We start from the raw sequence: 27,901 nt of genomic DNA, 5'->3' as shown, positions 1-27,901 counted from the left end.
TGTTTTCCCCCACTTGGAATCCTAGGATACAATGCCCTGTAAATGTCAGAACGACAGATAGGCAGCGCTTGATTCTCCCTTGTGCTTTCTCACTGCAGGAAATAGCAGAAGTAGCCCCTCGCCCTATGGGTTCCGTCTCTCACCAGAAGAAGAAATGAGGAGACAACGGCTTCACAGATTTGACGGCCAGTGAGGTGGCACAGCATCTCAGGCAAATAAGACCCAGTCGTGTGATTATTGCCCGATTGGTTTATTCCCCAAGCCCCTACTTGGTCTTAAACAAAAGCAGAGTGCACTATTATCGTCCCAGATTGCTCACATCTGCCTTGGCTGCTGTGAATCTAGATTCACAAGCACATTGACTTATCTTGAAACCAGACTTGTTGAGTGTAGCTCACAGCTTTCTGGGAGCGGCCCTTCTCCTGGCCTCTTCTGTCTCACAAACAGGTCAGTTGCTCCACGTAGGGACCAGTTTCCATGCTCTAGTCTCTCCCTGCCAACTCAGCGGTGCCTCTGCCTTGTTTTGGTTTGAAAGACTGTGACCTTCAGCAGGAAGTTCGTTTTCACCAGCCCGGAAGATCAAGCCCTCATTCTGCCCGGCGTGCCCAATGTTTGACTTGGCAGGAAGTGCCATCCCTCATCCTCCTGGCACGTTGCCATGGTGACTTTCCAGGAATGGGTTGTGGCCACCATAGCAGTATGCTGTTTGAGTCTCCCGTTGGCCCCTGCGTCTGGGTGGTGTTGACAGCGTACCAGCTTTGCTCCTATATTGCTCTTCCTTTAAAAAAGCTCGAGCAAGACCTCAGGTGGGAAAGCCACCTACACGCGCCATTAGATGTCAGGTGGCACCAACAATTTGGGCTCACAGCAGCCCTTCCAGGGGCAATATACGTTCTCGGGGATGTGACTTGTGTTAATCAGGAAAGCAGCAGCAGGTGCCACATGCAGAGTGGAGCAGTGGCGTGCAGTGGGTTGGTCACTGAGAAATGCTTCTTGAGGAAGTATTTTTTTCCTCATAAAAGTGCCTTTTAAATGGCCACTGTGACAGCCACTTGTCCTGCCCAAGTGTCCAGGACACTTCCCTGACTCCTGCTGTGTTATAACCCACAGACCGTCCAGGTCACTTAAGGTGCCTCGTGGTGCTTGTGTTTCGTGAATAAAATGACCAAGTCAGATATCACTGATGTCTTATTGTCACTGAGATATTTATTTTTAAAGAGACTTGGAAGCAGAAAAGGATCTTCCTATTTTGATTTATCTAGCATTTATATTTAGTTTTCTGATTATGAAAGTACTATATGTGCCTTATACGTGCACACAGCTAACATCTGGAAGGAAATATACCCATATGTTAATGGCAGTTATTTTGGGAGTAGAGAACATAGGATTTTGCTTGCTGTCTTTTTACAATTTTATACTGCAGTCTTTTAAAAATATGTGTATGTGTATGTACTTGTATTACTTCCACAATCAGGAAAACTGATTTATATAATAATAAATCAAGAAATCTATAATCAGGAAAATGGACTTAATAAGTACTGTCTCCATTGGGAAAATTCACAATATAAACAGAAATACAAATAAATACGTGTAAAATTTTAAAATCACTTCTATTCCCACCACTTACAGGTGCCCAGGGTTAACATTTTGGGGCATTGCTTTCTCAGGTTTCTTTGTATACATTTGACAAATTTGGAGCATACGAACTATGCAGTTTTGTATCCAGTTCCTAACCTGAACTGACCTGGGAGAAGCGTTGACACCTGCATATAAATGAGCTAAGAAACCACTTGCGTCCTGGGAACGCTTTGACCTGCCGGCTGGCACCATGATACCTGAGCTCCTTGGGTTAATTTATAATTGATGTAAAGCTACAGCTTGTTTCTCATATGAATCGTATCTGTGAGTCTGGTAACTTTAAACGTGTTTAAATTAATATGTTCAAGCTAAATGTCATTCCTCTCTCCCCCAAACTCTACAAATTTGACCCCAATCCTCCCCATTAGAAGTAACCTCATTCTTACACGCCATCTTCTCCAAGTATTGAAAAGGTAATTCTTTGGTGACACTTATATCTTGCCCTTATTATTATTTGTGCACAGCTACACAAAGACGTGCCTTCTACACTGGAGTGTGGCTTATGCATGGCCCTGGGATGAGGCCTGTGTCTTATCTTTCTACGCTTTCCTCCTCTCCCCCTTCACCAACCCAAAGCCTGGCCCTGGGTGCTGGGAGGGACTCATTAAATGTTTTTCCAACCATTGTTTTTTCAATTGCATTAAAAGTTCAACCACTATATATGGGAGTATTTTTTCTTTTCATTGCTACTGCGTCCAATAATAGAAGCTCCTTGCTCTATTTGACATGTCAGATACAAAGACATCAGAATTGGATTTTGGATGGTATAACTAGAATATATACACCTTCTTTATGGAGTGGAACATGACTAAACTTTTAGAGATGTGGGAAATACCACTTTAGTTATAAATATAAACCAGTTATCTTAGCACAACAGTAAAGATGTTCTGGAAATTATTATAATTACTTTGTTCAGTTAATAGGCTTGCCTGTAACCAGTGCTTATTATTTTCCATGTCTGTCTTGGTTTTTTCCTACAATAAGGAATCTCCAAAGTTATGCCGACAAACTGGAATTGGATTGAGAAAGACCAGCAAAAGCAAGGGTATTCGACTGATTATCTCTAAGAGTGAATAAGCATCTAGAGCTGGTTTTTAAATTTGGTTTCTTTGCTGAATAGTAATTTCCTGATTATTTGTTAAGCATCCAGTTCCCACAGTTTGGTAGTGGTCAGTCAACTTAAGAGACCTCTTCTTTCAGAATCTTTCCTTGGTTCTCAAGACAAGGGAGTGGTTAAAATTGCTTCCTCTTAATGACCTTGAATGTGATCCCAAAGTTGTACGTGATTGTTCAAGCCTCCTCCATCCTTTTAAGTTGTCTGCCGCTGAGGCTCAAGCAGTAAATGTCTGGTTTCCGTAGGATCGGGGATAGTCTGCACATCTGGCCCATGTTCTGCCACTGGGGAGGGAGTAAGCTAAAGGGATGAGATGCACCACCCAAAACAGACTATAAGAGAGAGAGGCTGATGCAGACCCAGCCTCCTCGTTCCTAGTTAGTTATCTTTAAAAAAAACCATATCATTTCTTCCTTTCCCTTCCCGTGGATTATTGCAGTCATTTCCTAATTTTTAGCCCCTGCCCTCTCATTTTAGAATCACAGTCTCTCTGCTTAGAAGGATCTTAAAATTTCTCAATTCATTGCTCTGCTCAGTACTTAAAATACCTCTTCAGTCAGTTCTACAGAGCTCTGCCAGTTAATCTTCCAAAATCTATTCTTGATACTACTCATCATCTCAGTACCTTTTATCGTCTATCTGTTGCCAAAGGATAAAGGTCAGACTCCTTAGCCTCAACCATGGGGCTCCAGCCAGCCTTTCGACCTCATCTTCACGTATCCATAACAGAGTCTGCGCTTCTGCTAACTTGTCTCACTGCCCAAGCTGTGAGCCTTCCTGACCCTGTGACTTAATCATGATGTTTTCACATGGGACAGCCTTTTCTTCTTTCTCGCCCCATCCAGATCCTCCCTGTTCTGACCCCAGACACTGCAGCCTAGAAGGATCCACCCCATTAGATCTGCTGCTCTGCTTGGGTGTTCGTCTCAGTAACGCACCTTACATTTTATATCTCGTAGTTGTATCTCTTTTAATCCTCAGAACAACCCTGTGAAGCATGTGGTCTCATTCTCCTTCAACAAATGGGACAACTGAGGCCCCGAGGGTCTGAGCCCCAGCCCACTCCCCACACAGCTCACTGGTGGCTGATGCAGACCCTCTGGCCTGAGGCCTGGTTTCATGTCCGTCCCCCACCCCATCATTAGCAGGACAATGCTTCTCAGAGCCTCAGAATCCCATCCTTTCCCCAGTAAAGGGGATCACTCTCTGTACTCTGCCCTCACTCTTCCCATCTGCAGTTCACACTTCTACCGTGTAACCTGTTTTCCCCACTAAGCCAGCTGCAAGGTGAGTCATCTTAGAGGCAGGTAGAAAAGTAAACTTGGCTTGAACGAAAAGAAATGCACCAGATAAAACCCAGTTGTTTTTGGAGGTCATAACAGAATTTTATGTATAATAAACGATATTATAAATTGTAATGCAACAAAGGTTTAAGTGTCAATAGCAGACCAGGCATCTTGCAAATGTTACATGTTGAAAGTCTTTAACTTTACAACCGTAGGTTAGAGAAAGGGATGCAATTTATTGGATATGTTTCACATTTTTTTCCTATGAATCATTAAATATTTAAGCACCATAAAATTCAAGCATTTCACATGGATGTGGCAGCCAGCCTTGGTGGTTTAAAATGCATTATGCAGAGTCTCTGGCAGATAATAACAGTGACAATTGCAGAGTACTGATTTTTAATGTCAATTGTTTTGTTCCCTGCAGAACTTCCTGATAATGTCCCTGCAGGAAATTGTGATTTTTCACGTGAGGTACAGTAACTTTGAGAATTGAAATAAAATAGCATTCCCAAAGACATTAAGAATTGGCCAGGTATAAATAACTCTAATCAGTAATTTATATGCCCTGTGAGAATCATAATATAATTCCACCATGGAAAAAAACCCAGGAAATATTTTTCATATTAAATGGTTTGTTTTAAATAGAAGATGTGACCATAATAAATACACGATGACTGCTATGTGCTAGGCACAGAATCTAACTTAATTTTCAGTGCAAGTGTAGGTGTTATGTCCCATTGTGTAAATGAGGAAAATGGGGCCCTGGGAGTTGGTGTAACTCGCCCAGGGAAACACAGCTGGAAGATGAAAGAGGTGGATTCAAACCTGGGCTCAACAAACTCTGAAGTCCACATCTTTCTACTCTTCTTGCAGCCGTGACAAAAAACCCAGAAAAACACAATTATCGGATTAGTTTGCTGAGCTGATAGAAACACAAATCTAATGGAATTTCCTGGAACACACAGGATGATTTGCTTTATTATAATCTATAAGAGGCTCAAAATAAAATCTTTGATAAAATCCGGTTTTAGTGGACCATTGCATTGACTATTTTCCTAAGCACCGATAACACGTGTCCAGACTTTGTAGACGCGATCTTGTACCAGGAATCCCTTCTCTCATGAGGGAATACAGGTTACAGCATGAGCTAAGTCATGTCACGCTTCAGTGAAGAGTCTTCTCTCAACCAGACCTCTCCAATCTTATCCCTGAAATTTCAGTTTATGGAAAAGGAAGCTATTTTTCAGGAGGAGGTGATGGTTAAAGCTTATCAATTGGCTTTCTGTTGATAAGTGTAAGAGAAGATTGTGGGTGGGCCGATAGATTGTCACATTCTAATATCTTGCAATAAGAAATGGTTCATACTTGTTACCATTTTGTCAATAAGAACCCTACAGGCAGAGGTGAACATCTAATGCCTAATGACACTTATGGAGTTGTCATTGAAAAAAGAATCGTGTCAATAATGTGCTCAGTTCTGCATAGGCACTGGGCGTATAAGTGAGTAAAGCATGATCCCTGCCCTCGTGGGGCTTACAGTTTAGTAAGAGAGTGAAGGAAGTGAGATGAGACACTACAGGAGCAATGGGGGAACGAAGACAGCGGACGGGCCCATTATTTGTACTGGGAGCAGCAGAAGGCAGTCCAGGTCTTCCTTGGGAAATTCCCAGACACACACCCCAACTGATGTAGTCTTTAAAGATAAGTAGTTGCCTGCCAGGTAAAATTACCTGAGACGGGACATCACTGGTAGAAAGAGCAGGAGCGAAGTCAGAAATAGGAACGTGGCTCTGCAGTGAGCATAGAGCTGAGTGATGACAGATCCTGCAGGCCCATTCACCCTGGGCCTGTCATTTGGACTTCATAGGCAGGGCAGTCATTGAAGGATTTTACGGCAAAGAAGAACAAAATCAGACTGGGATTTGAAACTGGAGGCATCAGCTGGGAGATGCCTACGACAAGAGCATGGGTGAAGGACAAAGGCTGTGTCAGGATGGGTGCAGTGAGGCCGGCAGGAAGGCAGCAATCCACAGGAAGAGGTGACTGCAGTTTAGGTCTGGGGACCACGAGAGGAGAAGGACCAGGCCACCATTTGCAGCATGGAGGCCTGGATACCTAGATGGATGGGGCTCCACTCACTGAGAATAAGAACCCAGAAGAAGACGCCCTGTCCCCCAGCAGTGACCCAAAGCAATTCCCAGTGGGCAGTCTAGAGACATTGCAGCCAACAACATGAGGGGAGTTCTTAGGAAGGAGCTTTTGATAAGGATAATAGCCATCCGTGACGGCTTAGGAGAGCAACTTTAAAGCTTTGTTCATCCTTCACAGAGAAAGGATATTTCAAAGTGCATTGATATATAACCAAGTAAGGAAAAGCATCATTTAAAATAACATAGTCTTCTTTTCCAAGAAGTTATTTTTTCCATTGTTTTGCCCTTTAGATCATTCAAAATCAGAAGGCAGCATTTATGCTGCGTTTAGAGAGGCCTCTTGCAATATTAATATTTTGAACAGTCTCATACACCATCCCAGGCTCACCATGGAGTAAACTGTCCGCTTAATTCAGCCTGTTTTTTTGAAAAATTTGTTTGACACGCTATTAGGATAATATTCTAATACCAAAGTTAAAATGTTTAAAATAATTTAGCAAGCATGATATGTTTCATAAGTTCCATTGGTCACCCCCAGCTCTTCCCAGAAAATGTCCTCAAACCAAGTTCATGAATGAACAAGGTGAAATTTTAGAAGGCTTGGCTTTTGGTAGCATGCAATAAAGCTTTTGGAAACAGAAAAGTGTAATTACAAATAAGGTTGAAATTGGCTTAAATTTCAGGTGCACAAAAATTTCAGCATGCCATAGAACGGTTAAAAAAATCAATAAACGGGTCGAATGAACTAGGAAATATTCTGCTACATCAAGAAAATATTTCACCTTAAAATGTACATTTTTCTGTTTACCAGAAACTATTATTCTTAAATTGCCATCCCGGGGGCAACCCATAGCAAATCTCACTTGAAATATTTTCTTGATATAAGCGTTCATTCCTAATCACTGTTTGGCAAAGAAAACATTTCTCATGAACAAAGTTTTAATTGAGTTTTTCTTCTCGCTGTTATTTTTGAGTGCATTGAAATTAAGCACTAAAATAAGTGTTACTCTCTCATAAGAAATTTCTTTAGTTTCCTCTAAAATGACATTTTTTTTAAATGAGGAAGTCAAGTTTCCAGAAGCTCTTTTCCAACAAACTTTCATTTTTAGGATTAGACCACTGAATTCCTAGCAAAATAGAAAACGTATCCTTTGCTATTCAGAAAACTACTCATTATAAATTAACACACCTAAACTTTTATAGAGAATACGAATGCCAAATGTCAAACTGCTACCTTGGTGTAAAACTGATGCAACAGATAAAAATGTTTTGAAAATTGGGAAAACAGGATGATTCTCCTATAAAAACCAATCATATAAAATTCAAATGGTAAGCTGTCTTTGTTTCATTTAAAATACTGCTGTGTCTTCCTGGTGGGGTGACCGTGAGTTAAATGAATCTTCTTACCTAAGTTTAATTAAGTCAGCCCTTCATTTTCTCCCAAGTGCATAATGATAGCTCTGTCACTTCTCTGTCTCAGATGCCATTATGTGTATAGAGGGAAAGTGTCCACTGCGGGCTGCGAGGCAGCTCTGCAGGCATTCCCAAGTTGGGGAGCGAGAGGCTTTGTGTGAGCCGTGTGCCGCCTGAGTAAGCCCCATGTGGCTTCAGTCCCATTAGCACGCATACACCAAAGACGAGCTGGACCCCGACTGGGGAAAAGCCTTCTGTTTGGAAGTTCACTGCAATGGGGAGTCAATTTTTGCGAATCACTGCTTTAATATTCATTAATAGCTTTTAGGCTCTTAATCCCTTATTGAATATATTTTTTCCATAATTGCTACTTTTCAAAAGGGCTGCCAAAGTAGGCATTTCTATTCTCTGAAAAATGCAGAAGAGAATATGATGTTTTATGCTCATCTGTGATGTGTTTATGCTAATGTTGCATCTCTGGAATACGGCGACTGTGGTCCTTCCTGGCATAATGATTCACTCTGCTTTGAAATGAACTGTTAACGCCGGCCGTGTGGATTTTTTTTTTTTTTAATCTCCTTGGGTCATGGTTTTACAATTATTTAAAGTGCATGGAAAAATAGATTACAGAGGAAATCATTTTGAAATGTTGGAAATCTCTACTTTCTTGTTTCATTTGTTGTCCTATTTATTTTTTCCTGTAAAATCCATGCAGAAGCCCTCTCTATTATAGAGTAATTGACTTCACTTGTTTGAGGTGCTATTAACCAATGAATGAAGTTTTCAGTAATGTAATTTGTAATCTGGCCTTTATCATCTATTTGCCTTGCTGTGAATTAGCATATTTTTAAATAAAGCCAGCTCTTCCACCATGCTTAATAAAATACAAATATCTGGGTTTCATTTAGATTGGTAAGTCCAAGCAAATCCATACGTGTAGCATTTGCTTAATCCATCCTGAACAGAGGAAGGAATTACAGTACTGTGGAAATAACCACATTGAAACAGAAGGAACAGCTGAGGCTGGAGTCTGAAATGAGCACCATTAAATCTCTTAGCACAGCCTAGGAAGGCTTAGCCCCCTAGGAAGGTGTCTGTTGGCGACATGATGGCGAATTGTGGGTTCTCTAGCCATACTTCAGACAGACCTGGCACCTGCTGATTTTCTGGCGCTGGGCCTGGCTTTCTTTTAAGGTGTCTGGTGATGGTGCCAAGAACTCCAAGTCGGGTTTCACTGTTGTCAGCCAGAAGCTATACTCATTTGCAAAAAAGTGGCAAGTGCCCTGCCGGCCTTGGCATTCAAGGAATGGTGCCGCTCTGAAGTCCTCCAGGCAGCTGCCAGGTGACATGAGGGCCTGCCCTCCTCCTTGGTCCCCAGCTCCTGTGTGCTACCCGGACGACAAGAGAGAATTAGGGCTCAGACACACGCGGACAACCCCAGACCCAATCGGTGACGTGCTGAGGTCTGGGCCTGACTTCACATTTGCCCTGAAATTATTCCAGGAAGAACAAACTACAATCTGCTGAGGGAAGGAGAAGTAGTGGACGTGTTGGGTGTGCACACAAAATTAAACCACTCTTACTGAGGGCTGAAGCAAATTCATCTTCTAAAGCCTACTGAAGTGATAAAACAATTCATTGACCATAAGAAAAAAGGAATGGCCCTGCATCTCAACAGGTGGCCTTTATGACCGCACATCCTACTGCTGTCCATCTGTCTGTACAGAGTTCTCAGAATTACTGTCCAATCCAGATGGAAGGGGCAGGAGAGGGGTGTTACAGCATGGTGGGTATGCAGGGGCTCACCATCAGGAATGAGTACCCGATCCAAAGGCTCTTCCAGGTCCGCGGACACGCGGGGATGGACTGGTCCTGGCTGTGCACCGCCACCGCCTGAGCCGGGGCCTCACACACAGCACAGCGGCTGATGTAGGGGCGGATCTCCTCTTCCGAGAGTGGCATCATGGGCAGGGGTGCAGCGCTGGCCAGCCAATAGGATCTGTCATTTCTCTGGGCATAGTGGCACACTTGGTGGATGTTGCAGTAGGCAAAGGGCAGTGTACTAAACACAGGAAGGCAAGATCCCGCCAGGCCTTGGGAGGGAAGAAGGGACAGTGTGGTATATGAGCAGCCTGCCCTGGTGGGCCCAGTGACCCTTCCTGTGCGTGCCATTTGCAGGCACACATTCTGGTGTATGGAGGCCATTGCCAAAGCCTATTCTGTGGTAGTGAAAGCAGGTTATGTGCCTGACCATTTCTGCCACGTCCCTGGTCCCATGAGCCAGCCCTCATTCACCATCCACTCATCACTCATGAGCCAAGTAAGGGACCAGCTGCTGGAAATAGAGCAGTAAGCCCACCTGTCTTCACAAAGCTCATAGCCTGGCCTGGCGGGGGAGATGGATGAGCCAACAGGCAATGAAAATACAGCATGATAAGCCCTATGAATGAGAAGTGTGGGGCACCGGGACTTATGGGATGGATAATGGGAAGAAGTGATTTTAAGCTAGGACCTAAAATATGAAAAGGATTTGGCCAGGTTTGGAGATGGTGTTGACCATCTAAAGAAGAGGAGACAACAGTACATAGGGCCAGAGGTAATAAAGGAGCATGGAGCTCAAAGAACTCAAAGAAGTTCAGTGCGGAGAAGGTGGGGAGAGGATGTCTGTGTGTCTGTCTGTCTCAAGGGTGTGCAGAGAGAAATCAGACCAAAGGATGTGGGCTTTGTCAATCTTGATAAGAAGTTTACATTTTATTCCAAGAGCTCTACAGAGCATTTCGATGTACACTCTGGCTAGACCAGGGCAGGAGAAACCAGACTAGTGGGATAGAGACTAGGCAGGAAAGAGACTGATGGCAGAAGGGAGAGGAGGAAAGAAGTCAATAGAGTTAAGATATGAAATGTTACTTCTTCCCTTCCTCCAGGCCCCTCTGATGGCGAAGGCCTTGGCTGAACCCAAAGGAGAAATGGAGAGGGATGTGTAAGTAGCCGCCATCCCTAGGCCTGCATCTTTGACCACCCCAGCTAATAGTGAGGCTCGTGGCCAGCGAGAGCAGTGACAAGACTCCCCTCACCATCACCTGTCCCTGTTGGCATATCCTTCCTGCACCCGCCACCCCAACCACCATTATCTTGGAAAAATAGTGTTTGCCATCACTCAGCTACTTAACCCCTTGGCTTGAAATCAGTCCCTGCAGCTTACAACTCTACTCTTGAAAACTGACAAGTCCCAAGGGATGACGCTCAAATTAAAGTCCTGGAATTTAGAAACAAATTGGAGTAGGGCGGGGAGTTGGTGCTGGCCAGTGCCACCCCCTACAATGGTCAGGGTGCTGTCGCTGCACCATTTCACTCAGAAACTCAGGAACTGACCACATCCTGATTCAATAAGTTACATTTGGAAGTAAAAATTGCATTTTATGTCAGAGTTACATTTACCTTACTGAGGAGGAATCACTTTTTTAAAATTAGTAAGTAGCCAGATAATAATAATGGCCACCAGAATGAGCTTCTTCGGCACCTCATGGGATCAGAGCTTTAATAGAATTTGTTGAAAATTGGCACGTTAGTTTAAAAAGAAAAAATTCCATAGAAGATGAGTGATCATTGAAGATGCTGACGAATCTATAAAATTTACCTTGAAGTTTTACTCTTAAGTCTGGACATGGGTGACCAGGTGCTATATACATACCGAGGTCTTGATTGTGAGCTTTCTCCTGCCCTTCCAGGTATAACAGACTATAGCCCGTCCAGAGCTTGGGCATGCCCACGGGGCAGGTGGGCTCTCCATCTGTCTGACTGTGGAGAACCAGGAGGAAGCCACTGAGGTATCCAGGGCCAAGCCCTTTGGGCCCAGGATCCCCAGTGGGCCCAGGAGGGCCTGGAGGAATAAGAAAAAACAATGAAGGCAGTTTAGGGGGTTCAGGTTAACAAACATTTCTGAGCACCTCTATTCTGGTGCTGTGCATGCCTCGGCCACTCCCAGGCATGCCCCCTCATATAACTGTAATATCTACAGAGAACTCATTCAGCAAGGATTTGTTCTGAGCAACCTCTAGTGCTTGGGCTACATTAGCATAAAAACAGACAATAATCCCATCCTTCCCAGAGCTGACATTCTACTTGAAGAGAAATGACAATCAATAAGCATAATAAAAAGGTAAATTATGAAATACGTTGGAAAGTAACGAATACTGAGAAGAAAAGACCTAGAAGAGAATAATGGCACTCTCCATGTGTGATCTCCCAGCCTTCTCAGACTGGACCAGGCCCGCTCGTATGAAAAGTGATTCTCAAAGTCCGTCCTTCTTACCCCTCCTAGATGTTTCTTACGGTCCCGCCCATTAACAGTTCTATTCTAAGAAGGACAAGGACTTGAGGTCCACATGTACAACTTGGATCTCTTCTTTTATGAAGGAGGATGGTGGAAGGAAGGCCTGGTTCTAGAGTTCTTGTTGGAAGGCCTGGTTCTAGAATTCTTGTTGGTAGATGGGAAATGAGCAGTTTGACAGCAGCGAGCAGAGTCTGTCTCTTTGGCATCTCTAAGGGGCTGGCTTATTGAAGAAGGCCAATGGCTATTTCTAATTGCCAAGAGCGAATAGTGAAGTTTGACTTTGAAACCAAAAGTTGTTTTTTTTTTTTAACTTGTTTCTGGAAGACTCGCAGTCTCTCCCCATCTACACTGTAAACCAGAGGCTAGGAAGTGGTAGCGTGTGGACTGAATCAGGCCTGCTCATCCATTTCGTGTGACCTGTCAAGATCTCACAGGTTGAGGTTTTGGATTTGAAAAGCAGAGTGTAGGGAACGTGGGCCCGCATTTCTACAGGGCAACAGTTGGCTTTAGCTGGGCTGCAGCTTTCAGACTGCACGGTCCATTTTGCCCTAGGCCCCACCCAGCCCTCTTGGCTCTTTCTCATGACTAACCTGGTATTGCCAGATACTCTCCAAAAATGAGACTGTCTCTTGGAGTCTTTGGGATTCTGTGGCCTAACAGGTTGCCTGGTGCATTAGATTTCAAATCTCTATTCTGAAGAGTCATCTCTCCCCTCACCTAGTGCCCATGCCCACATTATTTTCTTCAGAAATAGCCTTTATTCTATATAAATTTATCCATGGCTCTACAATAAGATGGAGTGAATTCAGAGCACCAGAGGCCAAGCAATTCAGCCAGTTGCAGAGGGTGAGACCACCCCCCACCCCCCACTCCCCGTCCCCAGGATCTTCAGCATAGCCTGTCAACGGTGATCACACAACAAATGACGGGCTGACCTTGGAAAAGTGAACAGCTGAAATGGCTGAGCCTTTTATGATCATGTATGGTGGTTTGGGCAAATACTAAACTGGAGACAGGGTCTTGACTTGTTTTTATGATAGGCGAGAATCAACTGGAACGTGGTGGATACACTCTGTTCTGTTCTTGTTGCTTCTGTCTCCTTAATACCTGATGAGTTGGTATCTAAGACTATTAATAGGATCAGTTTGGAAAGCTGCTTGAGAGGCCACAGATCTTATATACAGTTCTCACATCTACTGTGTCAGGGAAAAGAAGAGAAACAAACTCCTTACCTGGTGCTCCAGGGCAGCCAGCTTCTCCCATGTCACCTTTGTGTCCTGGAGGCCCGGGAGACCCAGGGATGCCATCCTCGCCCCTCCTGCCATCCAGCCCAGGCTTTCCTTTGCACCCTGCACAAAATTGCATGATGGCAGTGGTGAAAACAATATGACACTCGCTAGCATTTACTGCAGGTACACCATGTGCCAGCCCTGGTCGTCCCATTTTCACTTGACTGTATTAGCTCATTTCATCCTCCCAGGTACGTGAACTTGGGACTAGACTATCTCCACTTGGCAATGGGGTCACTGAGGCTCTGAGAGGTCAAGTACCTTGCTTAATTAAGGTCAATGAGCCAGGAACAGGCAGAGCCAGGATTTGAAGCCAAACCAGGGAGGTGTTGAGAAAGAGGTTTTTACACGTCCTTCATATTCTTGTATATTTGAGGGTTTTTTACATTGAACATGTATAGCTTTTATAATTAAATATTTTCCTTAATAATAATTTTTTAGAAGCCTGAATAGAAGAATGAATGAAATTTAATAGGATTCAGCTCGGGGTCAAGTTAAATTTAGAGCAAGCTAAGGGCAGTGATTTTTAGAAACAACTTTTTAAGTCTTTACAAGGTGTGAGGTACCACACTAATCCCTCTATATGGATTACCCAATCCCGTCTTCCCAGGACCCATATGTGTAGGTGCTCTCCTATGCCAGACTACACTAGGGAGACCGAGGCTCAGAAAGGTCACAGCGCCGATCACTTGTGGAGAGGAGCCAGGCCCAGGCAGGCTGTGTGCAGACTGCCATCACTCTCCAGCCCCTGCCTGGTGACAGCTGCAGGGCTCAGGTGCCCTCCTTGGAGGACATAAGCTGGGGGACTTGGCAGCAGACGCACTGATTCTTGAAGTGTTGGGTTCTTTAAGTGCTGGGTTGCTTTGGGCCAAGACATCAATTCATTAGCCACAATCTCCTTTGGTCAGAGTAACTGATATGGTCCTTGTCTATGAGGGGTTTTATTGCCATTAGCCCTAATTCCCGAATTACTAGCCCTCTCAAGTTTTCCAGTCTCCACCTATTATTCTTTCTCCCTCTCTCCCTTCCTGTCTCTCTCTGTCTCTGTTTTCTCTCTCTCTCTGCCACAAATTAGCCTAAAACTGACCGTTAAGTCCAAGAGGGCTCACTTGAGAAGCTTTCACTCTTTTTCATTCTTGGATTTGTTCTTCAAGGGAATGGGGAGCCACCTGAGGGTTCAGAGCAGGGGCTTGCTGTTCTCAGGTGACAGGTGGACATCTCTCTGGACTTCTCTCTCACACAGGCCCCCTCTTACAGCCAGCTGAAAGGCATGCCTCACCAAACCTCACTGCTTTTAAATTTTTGTTCTAATATCACCTGCCCAAGAGTGTCCCCACAACCAGCTAGTCCTCCCCTCCACATCCTTCATCGGTCCAACTACGTTCAGTGTAGTCCTTGCAGGCGTTCCTGGCTTTGGGGATGCTGTCGTCTCGCTTTCTCACCCCAATTAGAAACGAATTCTCTTGGAATGTCGTGCAGTGCCTGGACTGCCTTCTCTACATGGTTCTCATTCCGTAAGTGAGAAAGGAAACCTCTCCTTCTCCCCATCTGCATGAGAGACATCCTCTCCTTTCTAGTAACTGGGCAGAAACCTCCTCTTCCTGGATGGCGCTGCTGTATGCGAATTGGCGCATCTCTTTCCTCCAGCTTCAAAGAGAATACCCATTATTTGGGAAGGAACACAAGGACCCAACTGTGAGCTCAGAGCATTCTTTTATCTCACCCACCCGACAAGATGATTCCAATATGTGGCCACTGTGCTGTTCTAGAAAGGGCTGCCCAAGTGCTGACAAGCCAGTGAATGGACTTATCATTCAAAAGGCAGTAGGCTTCCTCCTGAAGTGTCAACATGTGGCGAGTTCACTGTCAATCTGGGAAAAGAGTTCCCTTGTCAGATGTTCTAATATAGGCTTTGCTCCCTTTAGGGGAAGACAGAGAAATTGTCAGGTGGATGATTTTTCTGAGAGACAGGAAGGAAGGCTTTTGTTAGCCTACGTTGTATGCCCAGAGCTTTCCACTACGAGGACTTGTTCTCTACTTGGAACTTGTTTGATAGAACGGAACTGCATCTCAGAGCCCTCCAATGTTCCATGGATGACTTCCTGGGAGAGGGTCACGTGTTGACTTAAGATAAACACATGCTCACAGGATGTGGGTACTTCCATTAGGAAGTAACAGTTCAAACCAAAATGGAGACCACCTTTGTGTTCCTCACAGGAAGCCAGCCTCTGAGGCCCACCCGGGAAGGGGAAGTGGTCTCCCACATTGTGGGAGTAGAAAAGAGTTAGACCTTCCATGGTGGAGGACTCTTAACAGACGCAAGTTATACTTAGTAGTGGCCGTTACCCACCCAGACTGGGCAGGAAAGAGCCAGAAGTTTGTTTTTTTCTATGTAGATCTCAGCCGCAGCACTTGGTTACAAAATCAGCTTAGCAATGAAAGAGGTTTTGAAGGGAAAACAGGAAGAAACCAACAATGGCATTTTAAGTGGAGGTGGTACTTCCTAGTGGCAGCTGATCATTCACAACCGACCTCGGGGGTGGTATATACAGTCCCTCACATCCTGCCGGAAGAACTGCCTTCAGAAAAGGACACATGGCAAGCAACAGGCCCTGCAGATGACTCAAGTCAGCCAGGGCTGGGCCACTCCAGAGCCTTAAAATAGACTCCTCATTGTTTAGTAACGGGAAAGAATGGCCAGTGCATCCAGGGTGGCCAGCAGGAACAGACATGGAGAGGGAACCAAGGAATATATTGCTGACAAAGAGGAGTGCTTTATAACAATGGCTGGGAGCCCACATCAGAGAAGAGGGGGCCCAGAAGAAAGCAGCAACTTAGGATAGGTCTTCAGGGAAGCTGGGCCACGGAGCAGGACAGCCCATGCCGGGAGACCATGGGGAAGAATGGGTCAAGCTTTGCAGGAAGGGCTGTGCACTTTTTTTTTAATGTAACAGTCACATTGCTTGGCACAAGGGTGGCCTCAGGGTGTCCCTAGTGCCAGCAGGCAGGGTCCGTGACATCAATAAGGAGAGGGCACAGGAAGCCACAGACGACCCTCCTCTGGCCACCTGCGGCTGGATGAGCCCATCCGACCCCAAGTCAGGAGGAATTAGAGATGGCAGGCAGTCACGCCTGGGCCCACATAGACTGTTGGCTTTTTTCAGAAGCTGAAAATCTATGGAGAAAGAATCTCATATGTGCCCAAGATAACTATTAAGTTAAACTGTACAAAATTTGCCCATTTGATTTTTTTTCTTCTCCATTACTTTCTTTAGTTATTTTCCAAAGCCACCACAATGGGAGAATCCAACCATCCTCTGGTCTCAGTTTGATGTTGGGATGAAGCAGTGGGTCTCAACCTTGGCTGCATGCTACAGTTGTCTGGGGAGCTTTGTCAAAACACTGATGCTCAGGCTCGCCTCCCTCTGCGGTCTCCTGGTCTGGAATGAGGCCCGGGCATCAGGATTTCTTCAAGGTCCTCCAGATGACTTTAACCTACAGCTGAAATTGAGTCACTGGGGAAGGTGTCACTCAGCCGACTCTTTTAGGGATGGCATTCATATAATATAGTTAGGGTTTCTCAAACTTGAACATATATACAAATATTCTGGGAATCTTGTTAAAACGCAGATTCTAATTCGGTAGGTCAGAGGCGTGGCCTGAGTTGCTACTGGTTGTCAGACCACACGTTGGGTAGCCAGGCTGTAGCTCACTCTTAGTTACCAGGTCATTGGCCAACCCGCCCCTTCTGTGCTCCTGCTCTCTGCCTGTTGGACAGTTCTGGACCCTCAAACGCAATCTTTCCTTGAAGCTTCTGCTCAAATGCCAGCTCTTGCTGGGGTCTCAGCAGTCCTGTAATCCTCCACACTGGAATTCACCTCTCCCCGTCCCATTCTCCAGATGCCTTTTGCCTGAATTCCTTTAAAACACAAATTATAATCTCCCTTTATTTAGAGTGATTTATGTTCTGCCGGCTATTTCTACTATGAGGTTGTGAGACCCTGGAGGGGGGGAAAACACGTCTTACTCACATTTGTATTGACCACAACACCTAGTACTCTACTTTACAAAGAGTAGGGGGCACCTGGAAGTGTTTACTGAGTTGAATTTGCAGAACTCCATGTTAGGCCACATCTTTCACTGGAAAGTTATTTTTCCAAAGGTGGGGGGACCCGGCCCTCAATATTCCAAATATATACACAACAAGGGAGCTTAGTTTTAAAATAAGGCTGAGCGACAAGTTATACTGACTGACTGAGAGATTTATCCATGCAATGAGTGCCAAAGAAAAGAGAAGTTAAGTAACTACTCTCAATTTCCAGTGTTTGTGAACTGTTAAAGGAAGTTGCTCCAGTCAACACCCAATTAACTTAGTGCACAAACACAGATGCAGTGCAGCAAATGCAAACAACAAAAACCCATACTCATGTGAGGAAGCCTCCAGAGCTGTTCTGGACACTACCCAAGAACTACCCAGACTCCAACGCAGAGGGGCATCTCTTGGGCCCTTAGCTACTTGGGTTTGGGGAAACACAAGAAAAACAGGTGATGCAAAATTCAATTCTATTTCCTATTCCTTTGGCCCTGAACCAAAAAGAGCCAAATCCACAGCTTGGTGGTGGGAAAAATGGAAAAAGGAATGGGCTCATACCTCTTAGGATAATTTACACACAGGTTACCTAGAATCATGGGCACTGCCAATGGGTCTGAAGAGATCGGTGACCTCTAGATGACCAGCCCCGGACTCCTCTCTGTAAATTACCCAATGCAGTGGAGATATGTGAAGAGAAAATAAACCATATGGAGGACACGTTTTAAAGGAATGGTTTGGTTTAAATGCTTAAATAAGGATCCTGCCACCTTGACAACGACTGAGCAGTGCTCACATCAATTAAATGAACATGGCCATCATTTAGAGCAACCTTCCGCCTTTTCCCTCTTCCCCCTCCACGTGATAAACCTCCTTCTCCCTTCTTCTTGGCTGTTTCTGCTCCACTGAGCCCCAACTCAATTGTTTTTAATTCAAAATCAAGTCAACAGCTATTAGTGACGATTAATAGAGCATCTACCCCATTGTGCTAAGAGGTTTCAAAACCTCATATCCAAAAGCTGCCTGGGTATAAAAGATTTAAGTAGGAATTCAACATAAAAATAGAAGGGATGTGTCAATTCAGTTAGTACATGATTAAGCCTTCGGAAAAATGTAGAGAAAATGTATAAGGGGAAGGAGATTCTCATTGCTTCATCCTCACAGTTTTTTAGGCTCCATACAAAAAGTTACGTAGCAAAACACCTAGATTTTCAATGAAGCGATATATGATGCAAATAAAGAACCATCAGCTTGAGGCTCATACCTGGTCCTGGGGGGCCCCTCATTCCAGGGGGCCCCATCTCTCCTTCTGGGCCTCTTGGGCCTGGTACCCCAGGAAGCCCCGGGATTCGGGGGCAGGAATCCACATCTGCAGGTGGCCCAGGTTCACCTGAAATTGGAATCACCACTTGTGTGATGGAGTCAAACACTTCCGAACAAACTCTTGCATTCTCAAGTTAGACAGGCTTCCAACACTACACTGAAATGTCATCCAGAATGATCAACAACCCAATATAAGCTCCATGAAGGCAGGACTTGTTCACTGCAGGGTGCGTGAAAAACTTCCAAGTATTTTGTTGAATAAATGAATGAATGAATGAATGAATGAGTGAGTGAATGGGATCTCAGAGGAGGCAAAAGAAGTAAGCCATAGTGAAGGTTGGTTGAGGTAGAAATAATTTGATGACCTTCACAGGATTTCCCATCTTTGGGCCACTTTTTACTGGGGTGCCAGCCACAGGTGGCACTGGGAGAGGTGCCATTGGGTTGCTAACGCTCAGCTTAAGGTCCCTCTAATTCATGACTCCACATTGCAGTTCCCATAGTGTCCATTGCTCAACGAGATAGAATTTCAGGATCGCTAGGGGTGCTAAAGCAATGACTTTTAACTCTGAGCGCACCTTAGAATTATCCAGGGGAATTATAAAAATATACTGACGCCTGGGTCTAGCCCCAGAAATATTGGTTTAATTGGAATAGGACATGGCCTGTGCAGTGCCCTTAACCCAGCTGGGGAGCTTTTGAAAAGCACTGATGCCAGATGGGGCTCTAGACTTATTAAATAGGAATTTCTGAGGGTGGGACCCAGGCATCAGTAATTTTTTAAAACTCTCCAGATGATTCCAGTGTGAGCCAGGGCTGAGAAGCACCGCTGTAAAGCTGTAGCACATCAGAATCATCTGGCCAGCTTGTTAGAGCCCACGGTTTCTGGAGTCAGCATGTCTGGGCTGGGGCCCAACATTTGCACATTGAACATGTTCCCAGGTGAGGCTGATAGTGCTGATCTGGGGATCCCACGTGGAGAACCAATGCTCTCAAAGTTCGGAATTTTTTCTTCTTGGTTACTTTCACAACTTTAAGACATTTTTTTCTAAAGCTTCATTCACTCACCCTGCAAACATTCCACAAGGGAAAAGAAAGAATCATAACGCTAACCAATAATGATAACAGCTAGCACTCACTGAATGCTTTATCATTTATCAGGTCCTAATTGCTTTATGATTAAACGCTCCCAACAAGCTTGTGTGTATGGGCTGCTGTCATTAGAATGTGATGGGTAAGAAAACTCAGGCTCAGGTAAATAAGTGACATATCTGAGGGCACACAGCTAACACATGGCAGAGTCTAGATTAAAAATCCAAGATGTCCTGGCTCCAAACCTGTGCTCCTAACCACCACACCCTACTGCCTTAAGAACCCTTAACCTCTGCATCGTGAATTCTAAGAAATGCAACATACTTTAAAATGTAAGATTTATTGGTTGTGGTTTTCTTAAAATTCATACAAATGTGCAAAATAATTTTAAGAACAGCAATGATAAAGAAGCAAGAAAATCCTAGGAAATGTGGCCGTAACAACGACATAGTCTCCATCGTAGTTCATGTCCCTGTGCAAAACGGACTTTAACCTCTTGTAAAATATTGTATGAAACCACAAGCAGCACTGATTTGGATGTATTTTCACAGTACATACGGTTTCGTGTAAAACTTGGCTTTCCCACTCTGGGTGACTTGAGAGAGATGCATGTGAATATTTCCTGTTTTCCCTGAATAATCGGGTGAATTCTGGTGGTAATTCACCCATGGTGGTGGATGAAGGAAGCAGGTAAGGAAAAGAGGGGTGGGCATTTGGCTGATGTTTCATATTTAAGATTCTGATGTTATCTTCAAATGAGTTTATATATACAGTCACTGATTTTTGACTTGTAAAGTCTATGAATGGTGGAAATCAGTGTCTAATGGTTGGAAAATATCCGAGATATATGAGAAACACTAAAAGGATTGAAGTGAAAATTCATTAAATATACCACTTTAATTTTTAAATATAAACATTTGAAATAGCAGGATTTTTAAAAATTCTGTTTTTGCTTTTCTTGACTTTTTAATAAACCAGAAGCTGAAACAAAGGAGCCAAGGAGACTCTTCTAAGGGCATTAAAAATAATATATGTTGTCTGTATTTAGGGCAACTTTCATTAGGGTTAATAACAGATGCCTGGAAAGAATAAATGCATGCATTCACAATTTTTCTTTTCTTCTTTTGAGAAACTCTTGTTATGCTCTTTGAAAATGCCAGACACAAAATAATACGTTGCTTTTGCCTCGTGGAGGATTAAGTGAACACTTAGTTGGAAAGAATAACGGCATTTTCATTTTAACACACAAAGAAATTTGCTCCTTGAAAATGGACTTCGGGTGGGACAGGAAAAGCTTGTCACAGCCCCTTACTGGGTATTGAAGACCCATCTTTTCATGTTGTCGATACTGTTTATTTTACTGATGTTCCCTGTATTTATATTGTAGAAATTACAAAAGAAACTTACACTGGTATGTACTATTGCATTTGACAGAGAAAGTACTCATATTCTGAGCCTGAGTTGAAATTACATAAACCGAGGATCTACACAGCCTTGACAACCTATAATGAGGCTTGGCATTGGGACACTAATATGGGGTTACTATATCTGTAACGAGGAAGCGAAGGCATGAAAACCCAATATAATCACAGCATCCCATCTATAAAAATGTAACAAAGTTTAACTCGCAAATACAGGGAGAAAGCCAAGAACAGAAATGACTGGGAACCAGATTTAGAGGAAATTATGAGTTTTATAGTAACGCTTACCTCTGGAACCTGGAGACACCCAAAGTCGAAAAACGAGGCCACACAACAATTTTCATAGGGTGGAAAGAGATTTGAAATTTGTGAATTAGGACAAAAGTGAAAGAGATTGCCGGAGAACATAAATAATAATTTGAGGACAGCATCTATGACAAGCAGAATGAAGGCATCTTATTGAATAAAAGTCCACATCAGTGTTACTGACAACAATGACTATGATTTAGGAATGGAGTTTTCATATCTAGAAAGACCTGAAATGAAACTCTCTTGCACAATATAAAATTCAAGTTGATTCCGCACAGCGAATATGTCCTAATTTAACATATAGAGAAATTCTGCCCATTTGAAGGCTTCTGAAAATTCCATATTAATTTGCCAAGTGTTATAGGTTATGCACAGAAAGGAAAGATAAGATGAATCTTTGTCCTGTTGGACTAGGATCCATTCTAAAGTTTACTCTTTGGACTAGGGAGTGCTAATTTAGGAGATTGACAAATATTCTGAACTGACACCACATTACCATGATATTGATTTAGGATCCTGAAAGATATCACTTCTGCCAATCTCAAATGCACACGTCTGTTTGCCCTCCCAATTCTTCCCTGGCTTACTTTGACCCTCTGATGAAAATGTGTTGTCCATAGACCTTAAATTGAGCCTTTCATCTTGATAGGAACGAATGGACTTTACAGAAAAAGTTAAATAAAACATCTAGAAAAATCAATGGGAATTCAGAGACAGGAACTGAATACACAGTCCTCACACACAATAATCAAATCAGTCTTTGCCTCTTGTTTGAGGAAATACAGATTTATTTACCTTAGAAATATTATATGTAAAATCAACTCCTAGATTTTCAAACTTACTCATTCCGAGAATATTAGTTTACCAAACCTGAGACTTTGTGGTGCGGCCTGAAGTAAATATAATCTTTATCAGAAATGTAATCTGTCCATCTTTACATCTTCATAAGAATTTGCTGGTAATTTCAGAGTCATTGCTTCCTGAAAGATCATCTCACTGTAAATGTTTAAACTCAGCGCCGTGGGTAGGCTGCTGGGTGAGATGATTAAGCGTCAAAAGCTTACCCGGAGGGCCAGAGGGCCCCTGTCTGCCTGGAGGTCCCAGCAAACCCTTCTCTCCAGGTGGCCCAGGAAGTCCAGGTGGCCCCGGTGGCCCCGGGAATCCCATGGGTCCTACGAGGAAACAGATAAAAACGAGGGCACTGGAACGAAGCAATATAATGACAATGACAGTTTGATAGACTGACTTCAGAGATTCACGCCAACAAAATGCAGAGCAAAGTCAGCCTTAGAGTCCAGATGGGTCTCCCACTTTTTTCTGTGAGGCTGAGAAGAGTTGCCTCTGTCTGAAGGAAACACAATAATCTGTCAAAGGGACTAAGGAAAATGGTTCCATGATCAAGACAAAACTAAATTAGAACGAAAAGCCCTGGAATGCTGAACTTTCCGTGGAGATGCTCAAAAGACTGGAACTGAAGGGACAAAAAGGAAAGAGGCCTTGCTGTCTGAGGGCGACGTGCTCTGGCCCTGAGTTCCCCCCACTGTCTTCCTCACTCTGTTTCAGCCACACCAGCCACTCAGTGCCTCGCATATGCTGTTCCTTCTTTTCCTCCTGGTCCATGAAGTCCTCCTCATTCTGTAGAGTGCAGATGGAGCCTCACTTCCTCTGGGAAGCCCTCCCTTGAACCCCACCCCAAGTCCCATGGCTTTTTGATGAGCTCTCATAGAAGTGTGTCCCTTTGCTCAGGGTGCTCATCTCAGTTGATAGCAGTGGATCCTTTGGTGAGAATGTCTGTCTTCCCCCAGGAAACTGTGTGCTTAATAAGAGGGGAATCTGTTTAAATATGTTCTCTGCTATATTCCTGTAGATGCCTAATAAATGCTTATGGAATAGATAAAATTTTCCCCACTGTGTAAGTCTAAAAAGGTAAACTGAGGAAGCCCCTCATCTTTTTCAGTTAGGCACTCTTTGGCCCTTATGCCCATTGCAATGGGAGTTAAGAAGGATGGTTGGTGGTTCCACCAATATTTCTCTTTATATATCATTTGTAGGTCACTGTTACTTATATGCCATGCTATTTTCCCAATCCTGAAGTTTATTTCCAGGTCGAAGTTCATTCTCTAGAGTAACAACTGAGGGGGAAGGTCTTATTTGAGAGAGGGACAAGATTGTATAGCCAGTCCCCTCCTCCTTCCTCTTGGTGTCCAGTTCTGAGGTTCAATAACTGGAAGTCCGTATACCTTCAGATACAAGCCACATTTTCTGAAAATTGATTTTATTGCTAATAAAGGTGAAGAGGGTTGCTGTGTACTATTGTAAAGGTTGTGCACTGCACAATTCCAGAGATGCCATTTGCATTGTAGTCATGGAAGCCTCACTGTGATTTTGATCTCCCCTCTTCCCTAATGTTTTGCCTTCTTTCATATTTGGTTCAGAAGTCAGGCAGAGTTCTAGTTATTGGACTCCTGCAAACGTCAACATTCACTTCTGTGGTATACAGCTTCCTTAGTTATAACATAAGGGAGTTAAAATGGAGAATCATTATTGGACCCTTTTCAACATAAAGGTCTATGGACCTAATAATTCTCTGAAATCCTGGTGACCAAAAACTAAAGTCCCTAAATATGTGCAGTTTGGTAAAAATGAATTAAAATAAATATTTTAGCCTTAAATAGTGGGGAAATTCAGACATGGGGACTCTGTCATGAATATAAAAGAGCAAAGTCAACAGTCTAAAATTGAGCTGTCCAATAACGATGCCACTGACCACTTGTGGCTATTGAACACTTGAAATTGACAAGTGCAAAGTGTGTCGTGCTTTAAGTGTAAAATGCACACGGATTTGAAAGGTGGAAAGGAGGACTATCTTATTTGAGGGAAGATCTAGGTTTGTACAACCAGCCATGATCATCCCATTGATGATCTGTATTCATTATATGTTAAAATAATAACATCTGAATATATTACGTTAAATGAAATAAATTGTGAAAGTTAATTTCACTCATTTCTTTTTACTTTTTAAAATGTGGCTACTACATCTTTTAATTACATATGTCACTTGCATTATATTTCTCTTGTTCAGTCCTGGTCTAGAAGATTAACAAGTATGTTATTTGGGAATAATAATGAATTTGCGTTTCTTCTTTGCACTTGTCCATCATTTACCCAAACTTTAGGACTCTTGGAAAGTCAGGACATTTTGGAAATGTAGTCACTGTTTCCATGGGAAATAGGAATTAACTCATGGTGGTGCAGTACCCCAGACCCTTACAGGCAAAATAAGGAAAATCTTCATGTTAAGGAACAGCTTGCATCCATACCTTTCTGGCCATCTTTTCCATCACATCCTGGGAAGCCTTTGTGTCCTGGAGGGCCTGGTGGGCCCGGGGGACCTGGTGGCCCCAGAAGACCACAGTCACCTGGTTCCCCTCTCAGAAGGTCGACACTCCCAGGGGGGCCGGGAGGCCCAGGTGTTCCTGACCATAAAGAGGAGGCAAAAAGATTCCTTCAGTCAAAGCTAAACGTATGTGCTGGCTCCCCAAGAGCTTCTTAAGGAAGGTAATTGAATGATTTGTAAGCGAGAGATGGAGCAAATTAGAAGAATAAGAAAGTCAATAGGATCGGAAATGAAAGCGAGGATATCTCATGCAGCCCAAGTTGAGATATGGTGTAAATAGTCTGTTAATAACTATTAGATGAAATGAGCACAAGCAAAGCCTTCTTCCCCTCAGAATCATTCCTTTTGGAAGAATCAGTTTATGAGTTTTCTTTGCACTGCCATCCCACTGCTTCAATACAGTGGATGGATGGGTGGATGGATGGATGGACGGATGGACAGATAGATAATAGGCTTTGAGAAAATCTGGCTGATAGGAAAGGAATGTTCACTCAATGAAATTTATAGTCCTATTTGAAAACAAGTGTCTACACATAGGAATTGAGCCTAAATTCTGTTCCGAATTAGTTTCTATAACACATTTGTAGGCACTTTCATTGTTCTCAGTGTAAAATAGAATTATATAATATTTTATCCCACCCTTACTAAAATTCTAAAGATGTAAAGGCAATGGGCTTGTGTCTCTCTAGAGGAGTTCTATGAATTAGTAGGAATGTGGTTAATTTACAGAACACTGTACTGAGCCACGCTCTTTTTCCAACTCCCCAGCCAGCTCTAGTCCAACCCTACTTTGTGAAACACCGCCTTGCTAGAGTTTGTCCCTGAGAAGTGATGAGAGGAATGAAATGTACTGTTGGCAGCACATGAAGAGACTCTGTTTCCGTGCATATGCCAGACCTGGGTCCTGTCACTCTGGGCCAGGGGCAGTGGTTTATGTGGTAGGTGCAAGAGACCAACAAATAGGATGCGATTCCTCCAGCTAGCCACTTCTGAACCCTCATGGTCGGCCTCAAGCTGGCGATGGGAAAGGCTTGCCTGCAGTCACAGTTGGTACCCATAGAGAGTCGGTCTGATAGAGTTGAAATAGAAGAGTGAGGGGCCTAAGCTCTGGTCCTGACAGCCCATCACTGCCCACATTCCCACCTTTTCCATCTGCCAAAGTGATGGGGCTGCTAAGCTGCTTCTACTCTGCCGTTCCCTGCTCCTACATCCCTAGAGAGAGGCAGCATCTAAGGAAAGGAGCATCAGCGTTCTGCCATGATTGTCTCATACCTCTCAGACCATCGGGGCCAGGAGGTCCCTGATCTCCAGGTGGACCCGAGTCAGGAATGTCACCCGTAGGAGCTCTTCCTGTGGCACCTGCAGGGCCAGGTGGTCCAGGTCTCCCTGAGGAGGGACATGTCCAGATGTTAGTCTCATTACATTTGGAAGGTTTTGATTTCATTATTGAGAGAGGGGGAAAGCATGCTGCTTCTTACCTGGGGGCCCTGGAGGACCTTTTTCTCCAAAAAGCCCTGGAGGAGAAATTCCTGGGCTCCCGGGGTCTCCTGTCTCCCCTTTCAGCCCAGGTATTCCCATTGGGCCGCGTGGACCCACTTCATGCAAACCTTAATGAGGAAACCAGCGTTAGCACGCGTCTTCTCCCTGTTTGTCCCTGTTGGGGTGCCTGGAAAGGAACTGCTTCCAAATTGGGGTGTGTCAGGGAGGTGGTTGGTTCTGTAGAGACCAACCACTGGGTGCAACGGAGATCTAAATGGCTGCAGTGGCCATTTACTCTCTTACAACCCATCACACTGGTCCACCATAGGCTTGATTTACTTTATGGTTAATTCCCAGATTTAAAAAAAAAAAAAACCCACAGCTTAGTGACAACACCAACCCTCCAGCCCCAAATGAGATCCAACTATAAGTAATTATGAATAAACTGGTTTGAAATTGAAGGTGGAAACTGGCATGTAAATAGAACTATTGCGGAGTTTCTCATTGAAAGGGAGAATATCCTTGGCTTCTTAGAGGGGGCACACATTTTATCAACTATTTGGAAGAGCCACTAAATGAATCCTAAGTGACCGAAATTACGTCTTGAACTTCCAAACTGTATGAAGATTTTCTCTCTCCAACAACAGATTCAAACCTAGCAGTGCAACGACTTAACTTTTCCCACAACCCCTCAAATCTGCATGTCTGGTTGCAGTTACCTTGTCTGGTAATGAGCTATTTTTCTGAGAAAGTAATGCAACAAATGTGCGTTATACTAAAACAAGAGGACAAGCTAAAATGCAGTTGAAGAATAACCTCTTTGTGATATCAAAAATAACAGCAATTTGTTCAGGTAATTTGTTTCAGCCACAGCTATTGAGGGATGCTGACTAATTAGAGCCACGTGGTCGTATTTGGCATTACTACACTTAAAACAAAACAATATCCCAAAAAACCCCAGCTATTTATTTGTTATGCATAACATTTTGAAATCGAGCTCCACTTAAGCAACTATTCAGAGTATTTTTAGTAGATAGTCCCAAGCAATATCAACAAGGGCACTGTTAACCAACCATTCCTTCTGAAATAGTTTCCTCAAACGTCCTTTTTATATAAGTCCTCTGCAGCACTGAAAATAGTTCCGATATTGTGTCTCTAAGTTAAGCCAGTTTCTTAGTTTTGTACCCCAAATCTTGCGATATGAGAAACACCAGAGGTATCTTACGGTTGCAGTTCAGTCTCTCACAAATGATTTTCTCTTACCTGAAGCGCCTTCGCTTCCTTTCTGACCCTTTAAACCATGCAAGCCATTCAGGCCGGGTGACCCTGGGGGACCTGAAACACATCACAAGCCTGTGACCCACAGAGCAAGACCAGCTGTTAATGTTCACTGGACACCACCCAGCGGAGGGTGTGCTCATGGAGACAGACATTCTCCAGACCGGAACCACGCGATCGCACCATTATCAGGGCTGAGTCCATGCCAGTGATTATTATTTAACACGTTCATTTGATGGAGGTTTTCTGCCAAGACAGCTTAGCACATGCATTTCTTTGGTTTTAA

General features: G+C 43.7%; 2 protein-coding genes across 14 annotated transcripts in view; one reads left to right on the top strand and one right to left on the bottom strand.

Annotated features, from left to right (window-relative positions):
- RHBDD1 (rhomboid domain containing 1) overlaps window positions 1-11,028 on the top strand; it is a 157,940-nt gene extending 146,912 nt beyond the window's left edge. For 5 of the 6 annotated variants that reach the window (XM_070489626.1, XM_070489630.1, XM_014835928.3 and 2 more), the window contains one exon: window positions 99-2,298. In XM_070489626.1, the coding sequence (XP_070345727.1) occupies window positions 99-193 (95 nt within the window). In that variant the 3' untranslated portion in view covers window positions 194-2,298. Of the gene's footprint in view, window positions 1-98; window positions 2,299-10,528 lie in introns of those variants that run through there. The other variant, XM_070489627.1, reaches the window with a different exon arrangement.
- COL4A4 (collagen type IV alpha 4 chain) overlaps window positions 8,177-27,901 on the bottom strand; it is a 116,273-nt gene continuing 96,548 nt past the window's right edge. For all 8 annotated transcript variants that reach the window (XM_070489578.1, XM_070489576.1, XM_070489574.1 and 5 more), the window contains 10 exons: window positions 27,601-27,672; window positions 26,337-26,465; window positions 26,131-26,244; window positions 24,782-24,937; window positions 22,526-22,633; window positions 18,581-18,706; window positions 13,170-13,286; window positions 11,296-11,484; window positions 9,411-9,697; window positions 8,177-8,992 (listed from right to left, as the gene is read on the bottom strand). In XM_070489578.1, coding sequence (XP_070345679.1) covers window positions 8,732-8,992; window positions 9,411-9,697; window positions 11,296-11,484; window positions 13,170-13,286; window positions 18,581-18,706; window positions 22,526-22,633; window positions 24,782-24,937; window positions 26,131-26,244; window positions 26,337-26,465; window positions 27,601-27,672 — 1,559 coding nt within the window. In that variant the 3' untranslated portion in view covers window positions 8,177-8,731. The remainder of the gene's footprint in view (window positions 8,993-9,410; window positions 9,698-11,295; window positions 11,485-13,169; window positions 13,287-18,580; window positions 18,707-22,525; window positions 22,634-24,781; window positions 24,938-26,130; window positions 26,245-26,336; window positions 26,466-27,600; window positions 27,673-27,901) is intronic.

Source organism: Equus asinus, chromosome 19 (genome assembly GCF_041296235.1).
Source record: "Equus asinus isolate D_3611 breed Donkey chromosome 19, EquAss-T2T_v2, whole genome shotgun sequence".
NCBI classification, from domain to species: domain Eukaryota; kingdom Metazoa; phylum Chordata; class Mammalia; order Perissodactyla; family Equidae; genus Equus; species Equus asinus.
The sequence above is the reverse complement of the archived record's forward strand: the minus strand, read 5'-3'. Positions and strand labels throughout refer to the sequence as shown.